This window comes from Chlamydomonas reinhardtii, chromosome 17 (genome assembly GCF_000002595.2).
Source record: "Chlamydomonas reinhardtii strain CC-503 cw92 mt+ chromosome 17, whole genome shotgun sequence".
NCBI classification, from domain to species: Eukaryota; Viridiplantae; Chlorophyta; class Chlorophyceae; order Chlamydomonadales; family Chlamydomonadaceae; genus Chlamydomonas; species Chlamydomonas reinhardtii.
This window is the reverse complement of record NC_057020.1, coordinates 6,133,345-6,143,269: the sequence shown is the minus strand read 5'-3', so window position 1 is coordinate 6,143,269 and position 9,925 is coordinate 6,133,345. Positions and strand designations below refer to the sequence as shown.

At 64.6% G+C, this 9,925-nt stretch overlaps 1 protein-coding gene across 1 annotated transcript; it reads right to left on the bottom strand.

Moving 5' to 3' along the window:
* Nucleotides 1–118: 118 nt before the first annotated feature.
* Nucleotides 119–9,234, bottom strand: CHLRE_17g741550v5 (uncharacterized protein). The gene is made up of 21 exons (XM_043072657.1): nt 8,885–9,234; nt 8,753–8,813; nt 8,541–8,672; nt 8,241–8,344; nt 7,773–8,036; nt 7,495–7,564; nt 7,032–7,102; nt 6,072–6,704; nt 5,705–5,854; nt 4,935–5,508; nt 4,552–4,775; nt 4,207–4,301; nt 3,876–3,999; nt 3,533–3,590; nt 3,105–3,181; nt 2,654–2,776; nt 2,252–2,358; nt 1,801–1,888; nt 1,512–1,559; nt 1,124–1,195; nt 119–793 (listed from the first exon to the last, which is right to left on the bottom strand). Exons 1-21 carry the CDS (start codon nt 8,963–8,965, stop codon nt 650–652), a joined length of 3,300 nt encoding a protein of 1,099 aa, XP_042915116.1. The 5' UTR covers nt 8,966–9,234; the 3' UTR covers nt 119–649.
* Nucleotides 9,235–9,925: the final 691 nt, after the last annotated feature.

The following is a 9,925-nucleotide window of genomic DNA, read 5'->3' as shown; positions in this document are numbered from 1 at the left end:
TGTCACGACAGGGATGTGCTGGGCAGCATGCAGAGAGTTGTTGGTGCCGGAAGGCAAACCGCCTCCGTCAATCCGTCGCACCTACCGGCCCCCGGGCGCCAGTTCCCGGCAACTCTGCAAGCTCCATCCGTTACACGAGCAGCAGAGCGCTGGACCGCAGGCATGCACGTGCCTCAATGCCAGACAGCATTGCGCGCGCAATTTAAGCTCCGAAGGCATGCCATGGCGCTACGCGCGGTCGTGCGGCGTTGGCCGGCAGTCCTTGCAGCAACACCAGGGTTAAAGCCTTGGAGGAGAATCCAAGTCGGACCCTGACAGCATTCCATGTTTTCTACGTGCTTACTTGCACGCTCGGGGTGTCTCGTCACCTTGTACTCCAGACCGCACCCCATGTATCAGGTACACTACCAGCGGCATTGCTTTCCAACCACGAACAACCAAGCAGTCATTCCAGTAGGGTGCGGGTGTTCCGTTGCTGCAAGGAGTAGCGGTCACCTTCCCGCATTACCCTTCCCAGTGCATCCTGTACCCCCTTTGCAACCATCTTTGCAATGCCCCATACTGCCTCCTCCCCAACACAACCTTTCCGCCTCTCCCCAGAACCCAATTCGCGTTCCCGCACACGTACAACAGCCTCCAAAGCCTCCTCTCAAGCGTCGATCTGCCGCGTCCAGTCGTAGGGATCCCACAGCGCCTCGAACTCGCGCACTGCCTGCTGCTGTGCCGCCGGCGCCTCTGCCCGCTGCCGGGCGTGGGTGAGCTCGGGCGGCAGGTCCAACAGGCCCACCAGCACCTGCGAAAGGCAGTGGACGGAAGGCAGTGGGCAGGCAGCAGGCAGGCAGTGGGCAGAAGGCAGCAGATGGAGGTGAGGAGGTTCGGGGGCGGGGCCGAGCGAGATATCAAGGAAGGCGGCGGGGTGGGTGGCTGGGTTGTTGCCGGGAGTCCGGATGCAGTCAGCCAGCCCACCGCCACACAGCCGCCGCACAAAGCCCCCGCCCCAACCTTCACCCAATCGTTTGCCGCCCCTCCTCCATGATATACACACACACACACACACACACACACACACACACACACACACACACACACACACACACACACACACACACACTAACACTCGCACCTGGCGGCCGAAATTGGGGTCGAACTTGGACTCGTCGTCAATGACGTGCACGTAGCCGGCGCCGTAGCCGAACTGCAGGATGCGGGCCAGACGTACATGTGCATATGTCCGTGGGTCAGTCGGGAGCAGGCAAGCATGTAAACAGCAGGCAGGCGGCCCGCCAGCGCGTCGCACGAGCGGAAAAGTGGCAACTAACTATCGAGGCTTCTAGCGTTTCACATGCGTTGCTTTGTTTCCACCTCACGGTCTCGCGGTTTCCACAGCCATCCCTTTGACAAGCACAGACGTGCGGCCACATCTCTTTCATACATGACACAGACACACACCCACACACAGATACAGGCGGCCGCACTGCAGCACAATGCCCTGCACCCCAATGCGCTCACACCTGGACGTAAAAGTAGGGAAAGTTGGGCGGAATGGACTCGCGCAGGCCCTGAGGGGCGGCAGCGGCGGCGGCGGCGGCAGAGGAGGAAGAAGAGGGTGAGGAGGAGTGGGCGGAGAGGCGGAAGGAGGTGGGGCAGGCGGCAAGGGGCAGGCGGCAAGGGACGGGCGGAGTTGCTGTGCGGTGCTGAAAAGACAGGGGGTTCGTAAGCCCAACTAGCTGGACAGAGGGCATTCCGTGCCGCTGCCACGTGCGTGCAGAGCCCCTCCTCGCCCCCCGCCCGCCGCCCCACCTTCTGTGCGGTGGTGTCGATGACCGCTTTGGCGTGGTGGGTGCTCCACTCGCTCTCCGCCTCCAGCAGAGCCTTCTTGAAGTAGCCCCTGCAGGTGTGGACGGGAGGTGTGGAGGCAGGGAGGCAGGAGGCAGGAGGCAGAAGCAGGGAGGCTAGAAGGCTTGGCCAGGCACGGCGGAGCGGCGCGGGGTGGTGTTGGGCTGATGCGGCAAGGAAACGCGAGGCTTGCCTACTAGGCCAAGAGGCCAAGAGGCCACAATGCCAGCCACCACGTTTTGCCCCCGCCTTGGATCAGCCCTTTGGGCCTGCACTAAACCTTGGCTACGCGGTCTGACGTCCCCCCCTCCACACACGCCCGCCTGCCCCCACCGTCTACCTCCGCCCATTCTCCCCCCTTCCCTCCCCTCTCCCTCCCCTCTCCCCTCGCCCCTCTCCCCTCGCCGCCACCCACTTGGCCTTCTCCAGCTGCCGCTCCGTGACGGGGAAGGCCTCCAGCACGGCGTGGTTGCGGCGGCCGCCCCGGAGCATGTACGTCTCCATGAACAGCACGGACTGGCCCTGAGGGGCGCATGCGAGCGAGTGTGTGTGTGTGTGTGTGTGTTAAAGAGCACAAGGAAAACATTGCGCAAAGAGAGTGTATGCGATGCAGTAAAGCGACGGTGTGTGTATGTGTGCGTGTGTGTGTGCGCGCGCGCGAGTTAGGCAGGCACAACGGGCGCATCGGGTGGGGTGGGGTGGGGTGGGGCAAATCCAAGCTGTAGAAGGTGCGTGGCGAGTTGCATTGATGCACCCGGAGCCAACCCCCACCTCGGTCCTCCTGTTAGCTCCTCCTCCTCCCCGCTCGTGCTCTCACCTGCGCTCCCCACATGCGGATGAGGCACTTGATGAAGTTCTTCACCTCGGTCCAGGCACCCTCGTCCAGACCGCGTATGGAGGGCAGGTGCTCGCCGGGCGAGATGCAGCAGTGCCCGCGGACCTGAGCGGCGGTGGGGGCCACATTCATGATAAGCTAAGGATATGGTAGACGATAGGCAATCTTGGGGGGTGGGGAGAGAGGAGACGCGCCCCCGGCAGAGGCGAATGACTTGGCGAGGAGGGGATGGGAGGGGCGTGGCGATTGGCGGGTCGACCGCACCGTCACGGCAGCGGGCGAGGGCAGGTCACCCCAAACACTACCGTAAGCCAACCGCGGGCACAGGCACCTACAACATGACACAGTGCGGCACCGTACGGCACACACACATGGCACAAAACCCTAGAAAAAGGCGGTCCACGCCCATGAGTGGCCGCTCCTCGGCTCTCACCAGCCGGCCCCGCTCGGGCAGGGACAGGTAGGTGCAGGTGCCCAGCGCCACAGTGAGGAAGGCCGGCCGCTTGGGGTCTGGGCAGAGAGGGGCGAGCGGACAGCGAGAGCGGAAATGAGCGGGCGTGGCGCGTGTGACACCGGGTGCGTGGTGTCTGAACGCCAGACTGGAAGGCGAGTACGGTATCTTGGGTATACATCGTGGATACGCCCTCATCGTACGCATTCCCCCGCCCATGTCGTGCCTGTGTCGCTGCCCCTGGCCGCCTCCCCGCCAACCGCCAACCGCCAACCGCCAACCGCCCGCCCCGACCTCAGGAGGCAAAGGACCCCGCCCTGCGCGTGCCTGTGCCCGTGCCTGTGCCTGTGCCTGCCCAGCCTCCCGTCCTGCCCCACAGCCCTGTCCAGCCTCCCGCCCCCCAGTCTCACTGCTGAGGCACATCATGCAGCCCGCCTCCGCCTGAGACTGGCGCCGCAGGTCCGCCACCTGGACAAAACGTACGGCGACATGAAAGGAATGAACGCGAAAGGACAGGCAACAAGACGGGGGTGAAAGCTTGGGCGCAGCTGACAGTCTGCAAGACGGTGGCATGCCCTTGCATTTCCGACCAGTCGCCCGCTTGGCTCAATTCAGCAGTCCCATCCGCGATGCCCTCAAAAGACTCTTCTCGCACGCATTCGTCCCCGCAAGTGCCCTTCCCCTCAATCCGCATTGCCTATGCAATCCTGCCGCCCCTACTGTCTGCCGCCGCCGCCCCATCCGCCCCCTCACCTGTCTGTTGCGATCCCGTGACTTCTGCGCCTCCACGTTCCCCCGCTTGCTCCTGTTCTCGTACATCTCAATGCCGCCGTCGTAGTCGTACTCGGCGTCCGCGTCTAGGTCGTTGGCGCGGAACCTGCCGGTTGGCGGCGGTTGGCAGCGGTTGGCGGTTGGAGAGCGGGGGAAGCCGTTCAATGGGTGTTGTTGAGAGGACGGTTGCATAGTTGAGCCAGAGGCGAGGATTAGCAGTTGCTGTAAGAGAACAGAGAACTGTCAGAACGGTTAGGCCGAAGAAGTTCAGACACCAGTTTAGCCCGCGGCCCCGCAGGCCCGCGTCACGCACTTCCTCTTCTTGGCTATGTTGACGGCCAGGTGCTCGTCCAGCTGCATGTCGTCGTCGCCGTACTTGGCGCGCCGGACCATGGTGGCCAGGTCCACCTGCGGGCACACGCATGATGGGTCAACGAAGCGGCAGGGGTGGTGGTGAAGGGGCGTTGGAGGAGGTGGTGCGGGCGCGCGCGTGTGTGTGTGTGTGTGTGTGTGTGTGTGTGTGTGTGTCGTGTGTGTGTGGCGGGGTTGCAGGGTTGCAGGTGGTGGTGCGGGATGGGGCGCTGCCCCGCATACCCCCCTATGACCCCACGAATTGGCCCACATTCTCCCCCCACCCTCTTGGCTCCTCGGCTCCCACCTTGTCGTCATCTGCGAAGTAGCGCTCCTTCTCGCCCGTCTCCTTGTTGTAGCGCTGAGGCGCCTTCTGTCCCGCCCGCTTGCCGGCGTTGGGGGCGGTGCCGGCGCCCGCCGCCTCGCGACCGAACGCGCCGCGCACCGCCCGACCCGAGGCATCAACCAGCGGCAGCTGCACCACCTCGCGCCGCGAGCCGCCGCCGCCGCCGTCGCCGCCGTGCTCGTCCTCTGCGGGCGCCGGGCCGACCGTTGAGTGGATGGGTGAACACGGCAGTAGCACACCAGTGAACGTGCATGCATGTTGCAGGCACAAACGCACATGGTGCGGTGACACGTCAGAATGCGACATGCAGCGCAGGGCTGCCCTTCCAACCCACAACCACTCACCGCCCTCCTCGCGCTTCACGACACCTGCGACCGCCGCGGCCGCGACAGCCGCCACCGCGGCAGGCGGCGGCGGTAGGCCTTTTAGCCGCGCCCGCAGCAGCTCCGCAGCGCTCTTGTTCGCCACGCCGCTGCCGCCACCTCGTCTTCCGCCGCCGCCCTGCCGCCCCTGCTCGTCGTCATCACCGCCACCGCCGCCGCCGGGGCCGCCAACGAACAGCGGCGCTCGCCGTGCCCGCGGCTCCGCCGCCCCCTCGTCGCCACTCTGCCCCCGCCGCGCCTCCTCCGCACCACCGCCCCCAGCTCCACCGCCGCCAGTAGCCGCCGCCGCCGCCACCACTGCCGCCCCGGAGCCCCCTCTCCCGCGAAGCATCGCCGCAATGGCGCGGTTGCCGCCGCCTCCGCTGCCAATGCCGCCGCGGCCCCCTGCCCCGGACGGCCCGGGGCCCGCCCCCGCCCCGTCCTCCACCCCCTCCTCCGCCCCCTCCTCCTGCTTCACGCGGACGCTGGGCCCCGGCCGCAGGTCGCCATCATCACGGCCGTGGTCGTCGTGGTCCCCGCGCTGAGGTGACGCGCCCTGCAGACAAGAAGTCAAGCAACGCAGGGCGTCTGGGAGTGCATTGGAGGGCATTGGAGGGCATTGAAGGGCATCCGAGGGCTGGCATGTCGCAGCAGAGCACACGGAGCAAGTCACGAAGCCGCCAACACGTAGGCGCCACGTAGGCATGTTCACCGGTGCCGGTCCGTGTGACACTTGGATTCCCCAGCCTCACCTGCTCCTCCTCCTCCTGCTCCTGCTCGGGGCCCTGCTGCTGCTGCCCTCTCCCCTGCTGCTGCTGCTGCTGCTGCCGTTGCTGCGTGACGGACATGAATCGGTCCATGAAGGAGCCGTCGTCGCGGAACTGGTTCAAGGCGCCGGCCAGCTACGCGGCGTGGGGAGTGTGTGAAGGAAGGAAAGGCGGAGCAAGAAGGGAGAGAAGGGGGCGCGGTTCAGTGACAAGCAGATGCGCAAGCAGGGCATGCTGTTTGCAGGAAGCCCACACTCGCAGAGGGAAGCCAGGTGAACACAACCACGTCACACATCACATGCCCCCGCCCACGCCCACACATACATCCCAACCATGTCAACCCCGCTCCCACCTGCTGAAGCGCCGCCGTCTGCTCCTTGGAGTGACGTGGCGCGCCGCCGTCGTCCCGGCCGCCGCCACGGCCGCCGCCGCCGCCGCCGCCGCGGCCTCCTTCCCGGTCTCGCCCGCGGTCCCAGTCGCGGCCCCGGTCTCTCCGGTCCCCGTCCCTGTCGCCCTCCCTGTCCCGGGGCTCCCGGTCCCGGTCTCTCCGGTCCGCAGGCCCCCGGTCTCCCTCCCTGTCACCCCGCTCCCGCCGCTCTCCCCCGCCACGGCCGCCGCCGCCACGGTCTCCGCCAGCACGCTCCTCACGTGGCCGGTCCCGGTCCCGATCCCGGTCCCGATCGCCGCCGCCGCGGCCGCCGCCCTCCCGCCGGCCCGTCTCCGTGGGCTCCGAGCCGCCGCCGCCACCGCGGTCACCCTCCCGCCGCTCGCGCTCCCGCTCCCGGTGCTCTCCACCAGCACCACCAGCTGCTGCTGCTGCTGCTGCTCCTGCTGGCGCCGTGTCACCCTTGCCGCCCGCGCCCGCGCCCTCTGCGGCCGCGTCCCGGTCCCTGTCCCTGCGCTCCCTGTCTGGCCTGTCCCGGCGCCAGGAGAGCGAGGTGTCGTCTGAGGGCCGCATCATCTTGCTGCGGTCGCTACCCACGTCCTGCGACACACACATACACATACACACACACACACACGCACACACACACACGCACACACACACACACGCACACACACACAGCGGGAGGAGAAGCCGGGGGGCCAGGTAAGGAGGAAGGGTGCAGGCGGCACGCGCGAAGCTAAGCAAAGAGAAAGACACACAGTACACACAGCGACATGACGGATACGGCACCCCACAGACGCTCCGGCTCGATAGAAGAGCGTAAGGCACGGACTGCATGCCAGAATCCCCCAGCTGGCCCACGCCACCACCACACCGCCATCCCGCTACTACACCGACACGCCGCCGCCGCCGCCGCCGCCGCACCTGCAGGTAGTGCGGCACGGGGTCGGCGTGCTGCCGCCGCCGCTCCGCCGCCGCACGCAGGTGCGCCTTGCCTGCAGGCGGAGAGGCGGAAGAGCGCGTGAGTGCGGAGTGTGGTATCGATAAGCCCGCTTGTGCAGGAACCTCGAGTCCCAGGGAGCGGCTGACCGTGTTGGCGCCCCGCTACGGCCATGCGTAACCACCGCACCAGTAACAGCACAAGGCGGACGGTGTGCGTGGACGGGTGCGCAGGAATGCACTCACCACTGCATCACGAAACCTTCCGCCACACAAGCCCTGGGCGCCCTGCTCTTACATGCCCATGGCATAGTCGCCCCCCCCCCCCAAATCGGCCTCCACACAAGCACAAACCCCTCTCGGCCTGTGCTCCACTAGATTAGCTCCACTGGATTTCCACCAACACCACCCTATCACCGCCACCGCCGCTGCCGCCGTCCAAGCTCACCATGCGCCGCCGACATTGCGGACAGGTCCTCAGTCAGCTGCGCGACGGAGCCGTAGCGATCACCCACCACCTGCGCGGACACACACACACTCGGTGGCTGGCGTAGGTACTTGTGGGTAACTGCGCGCGCGTGTATGGCGGAATTGTTCCGTTTGTTTTATGTTTAACACATAGACACACACACACACACACACCATATTTAGACACAGCCATTCGTGCTTCCTTATGCTTCCTTGCGCTGCGCAGTCCAATCTACACCCTGGCGCCCCGGCACCCACCTCGTGGAGGCTCTTCCCCTCCGCCTTGGCCCGCTCCTGCGCCCGCTTGAGCGCCTTCAGCCGCCAGCTGGCGCCGCCATCGCCCACCACACCCGCCGCCGGCCGGCCCGATCCCGCGCCGCCACCGGCTGCTGCCGCTGCCCCTGCCGGCGCGCTGCCGCCGGCTGCTGCTGCTGCTCCAGCTGCCGAGCCGGGCTCCGGCTTCTTCATTATCTTCAGGCCCGCCACGATTTCCGGCTCCGCGGCTTTCTTATCCTCCTCTTCCTGGAGATGGAAATAAAGCATTCCCATTGTTATTGTAGCTGCGGCTAAAGCGGCTGCTACTAGTGAGGCTTCCGGTGGCTACCGGTCGCGTTGACCAGGCACAGGGCTTCAGCGCAACCGCAACCACACCACTACGCCTTCCAGAGTTTCGGACTTCCCAGGTCCCATCCTCACCGCGCCAAATACCCTGTCTCCCCGCCACACCTGTTTGCGGTCCTCCTCCGCCTCCTGCTGCGTCCGTGTGAGGCCCTCGCGCTTCATGGGTTTGGTCATCCAATCCTCGCGCTGAATTGACGGCGGCTCCGAGCCTGTAAGCAACCGCGGCAAGGCAGGAGCGAAGCTGCATGTTACCTTCATAAGGTGGGAAGTGGCCAGTGGGTGTCAGGGTCAAGATCCCGCAGCACGCGTACCGCGGTAGAGTTGGCACTACCCGTACCTCCTTGCCGGCCTGCTGCTACTCCGCCAGCAGGATGCACCAACCTACTCCCTGCTACATCAGCTCACCTGACTTCTGCTGCTGCTCGGCACCGCCCTTCGAGTCACCGCCGGGCTTGCCGTCGGGCCCAGAGGAGCCTCCCCGCGCGGGACCGGCACCATCGCCATCCGAACTGCTTCCGTCTGAATCGCTGCCTTGCCCTGCAGTCAATCCACGATTGTCAGGCTTGGAAACGCCCATAACCATTTCATACGGTGCAAAACGCGGCAGAATTGCCTACCCTTGCGCTTGTCTTTCTTCTCCTTCTTGTCCTTCTTATCTTTCTTGCTCTTTTTCTTGTCCTATGTACAAGACGTAACAGTTTTAGCAGCTGGAGTGAGTCGGAGCAAGAGTGGAGGCAGTCGCCGCTTGCCTTTTTGTCTTTCTTGTCCTTCTTTCGGTCCACCACGTCCTCTTCCAATGCAGCGCGACTTGTGAAAGTCACGCCGAGCATGTTTCTCCTCTGCCCAAAACTGGTAGTCGAAATGGAGCGGTCAGAGTACAGTGAAACGGTTGAGCGCGCTAAGTCATTGCATGCATCTACGCAGGCGCCCTAAATGAATGAAAAGCTAGTCCAGGACAGGTGCTGGCTGTCATTGGGTGCGGGTTTGGCACGCCCCATGCCCGCAACGGCACCCAATCTGAGGGGCCATACTGGGCCAGCTATGCTTCTCTTCTGAATGGGCATTCTGTATTGCGGCCCTTCAAAATGTGCTAAGTATCAATATGCTCATGCTCAAGTTCTGTATAGTGCTTGCGGGACATGGATGGTTGGTCGTAACGTCCTCCATTGTCTACTGACAAACGCAGTCAGCCCCACCTTCCATCCAACACGTGACAGTGAGGATGGGCATTAGCGTGAGCATGTGGAGAGAGTGCGTATCTGAAATTGATAAGGTCTGCGCGATGTGGTGCAAGGAAGGTCGGGCTGGAAGATGGACAGGTAGACGGCGTTGGAGCGGCTTCCACGGCCGACACAGCTCGGCGGGCTCAGGTCCTGTCCCGCTAACCCCCCCCCCACACATGATGTCATTGCCAGAAGTCAAGACTCCCATTGAGCTTACAAGTGGAACCGGGGTGGTTACGTTCGGATTCAGTGCTACCCCGATGTCTTGCCCTTGGGGCACGTCGTGCGGTCCAGGAGTGCGGTCGCCGCGCTAACAACGCTTGGGCCAAAGTGCCTGGGGCTGCTTTTGGTTTTTATGTGCTGGCCGAGGATTAAAAGCTGCACTTCAGGCAGATGCGTGCGACTCATGCAGTCATGCCAGATACAATTCAGCTGGATACAACTGGATACAAGGGCGTGAGGAAGGAGGGCCCAGCGGAAAGGAACAAGGGAAAGTGGGTTGTGCCGCCAGCCCGCCACGCCATGTTGGTGCAAACGTGCAATGTCGAAGGCCGAAGGTTTCGAAAC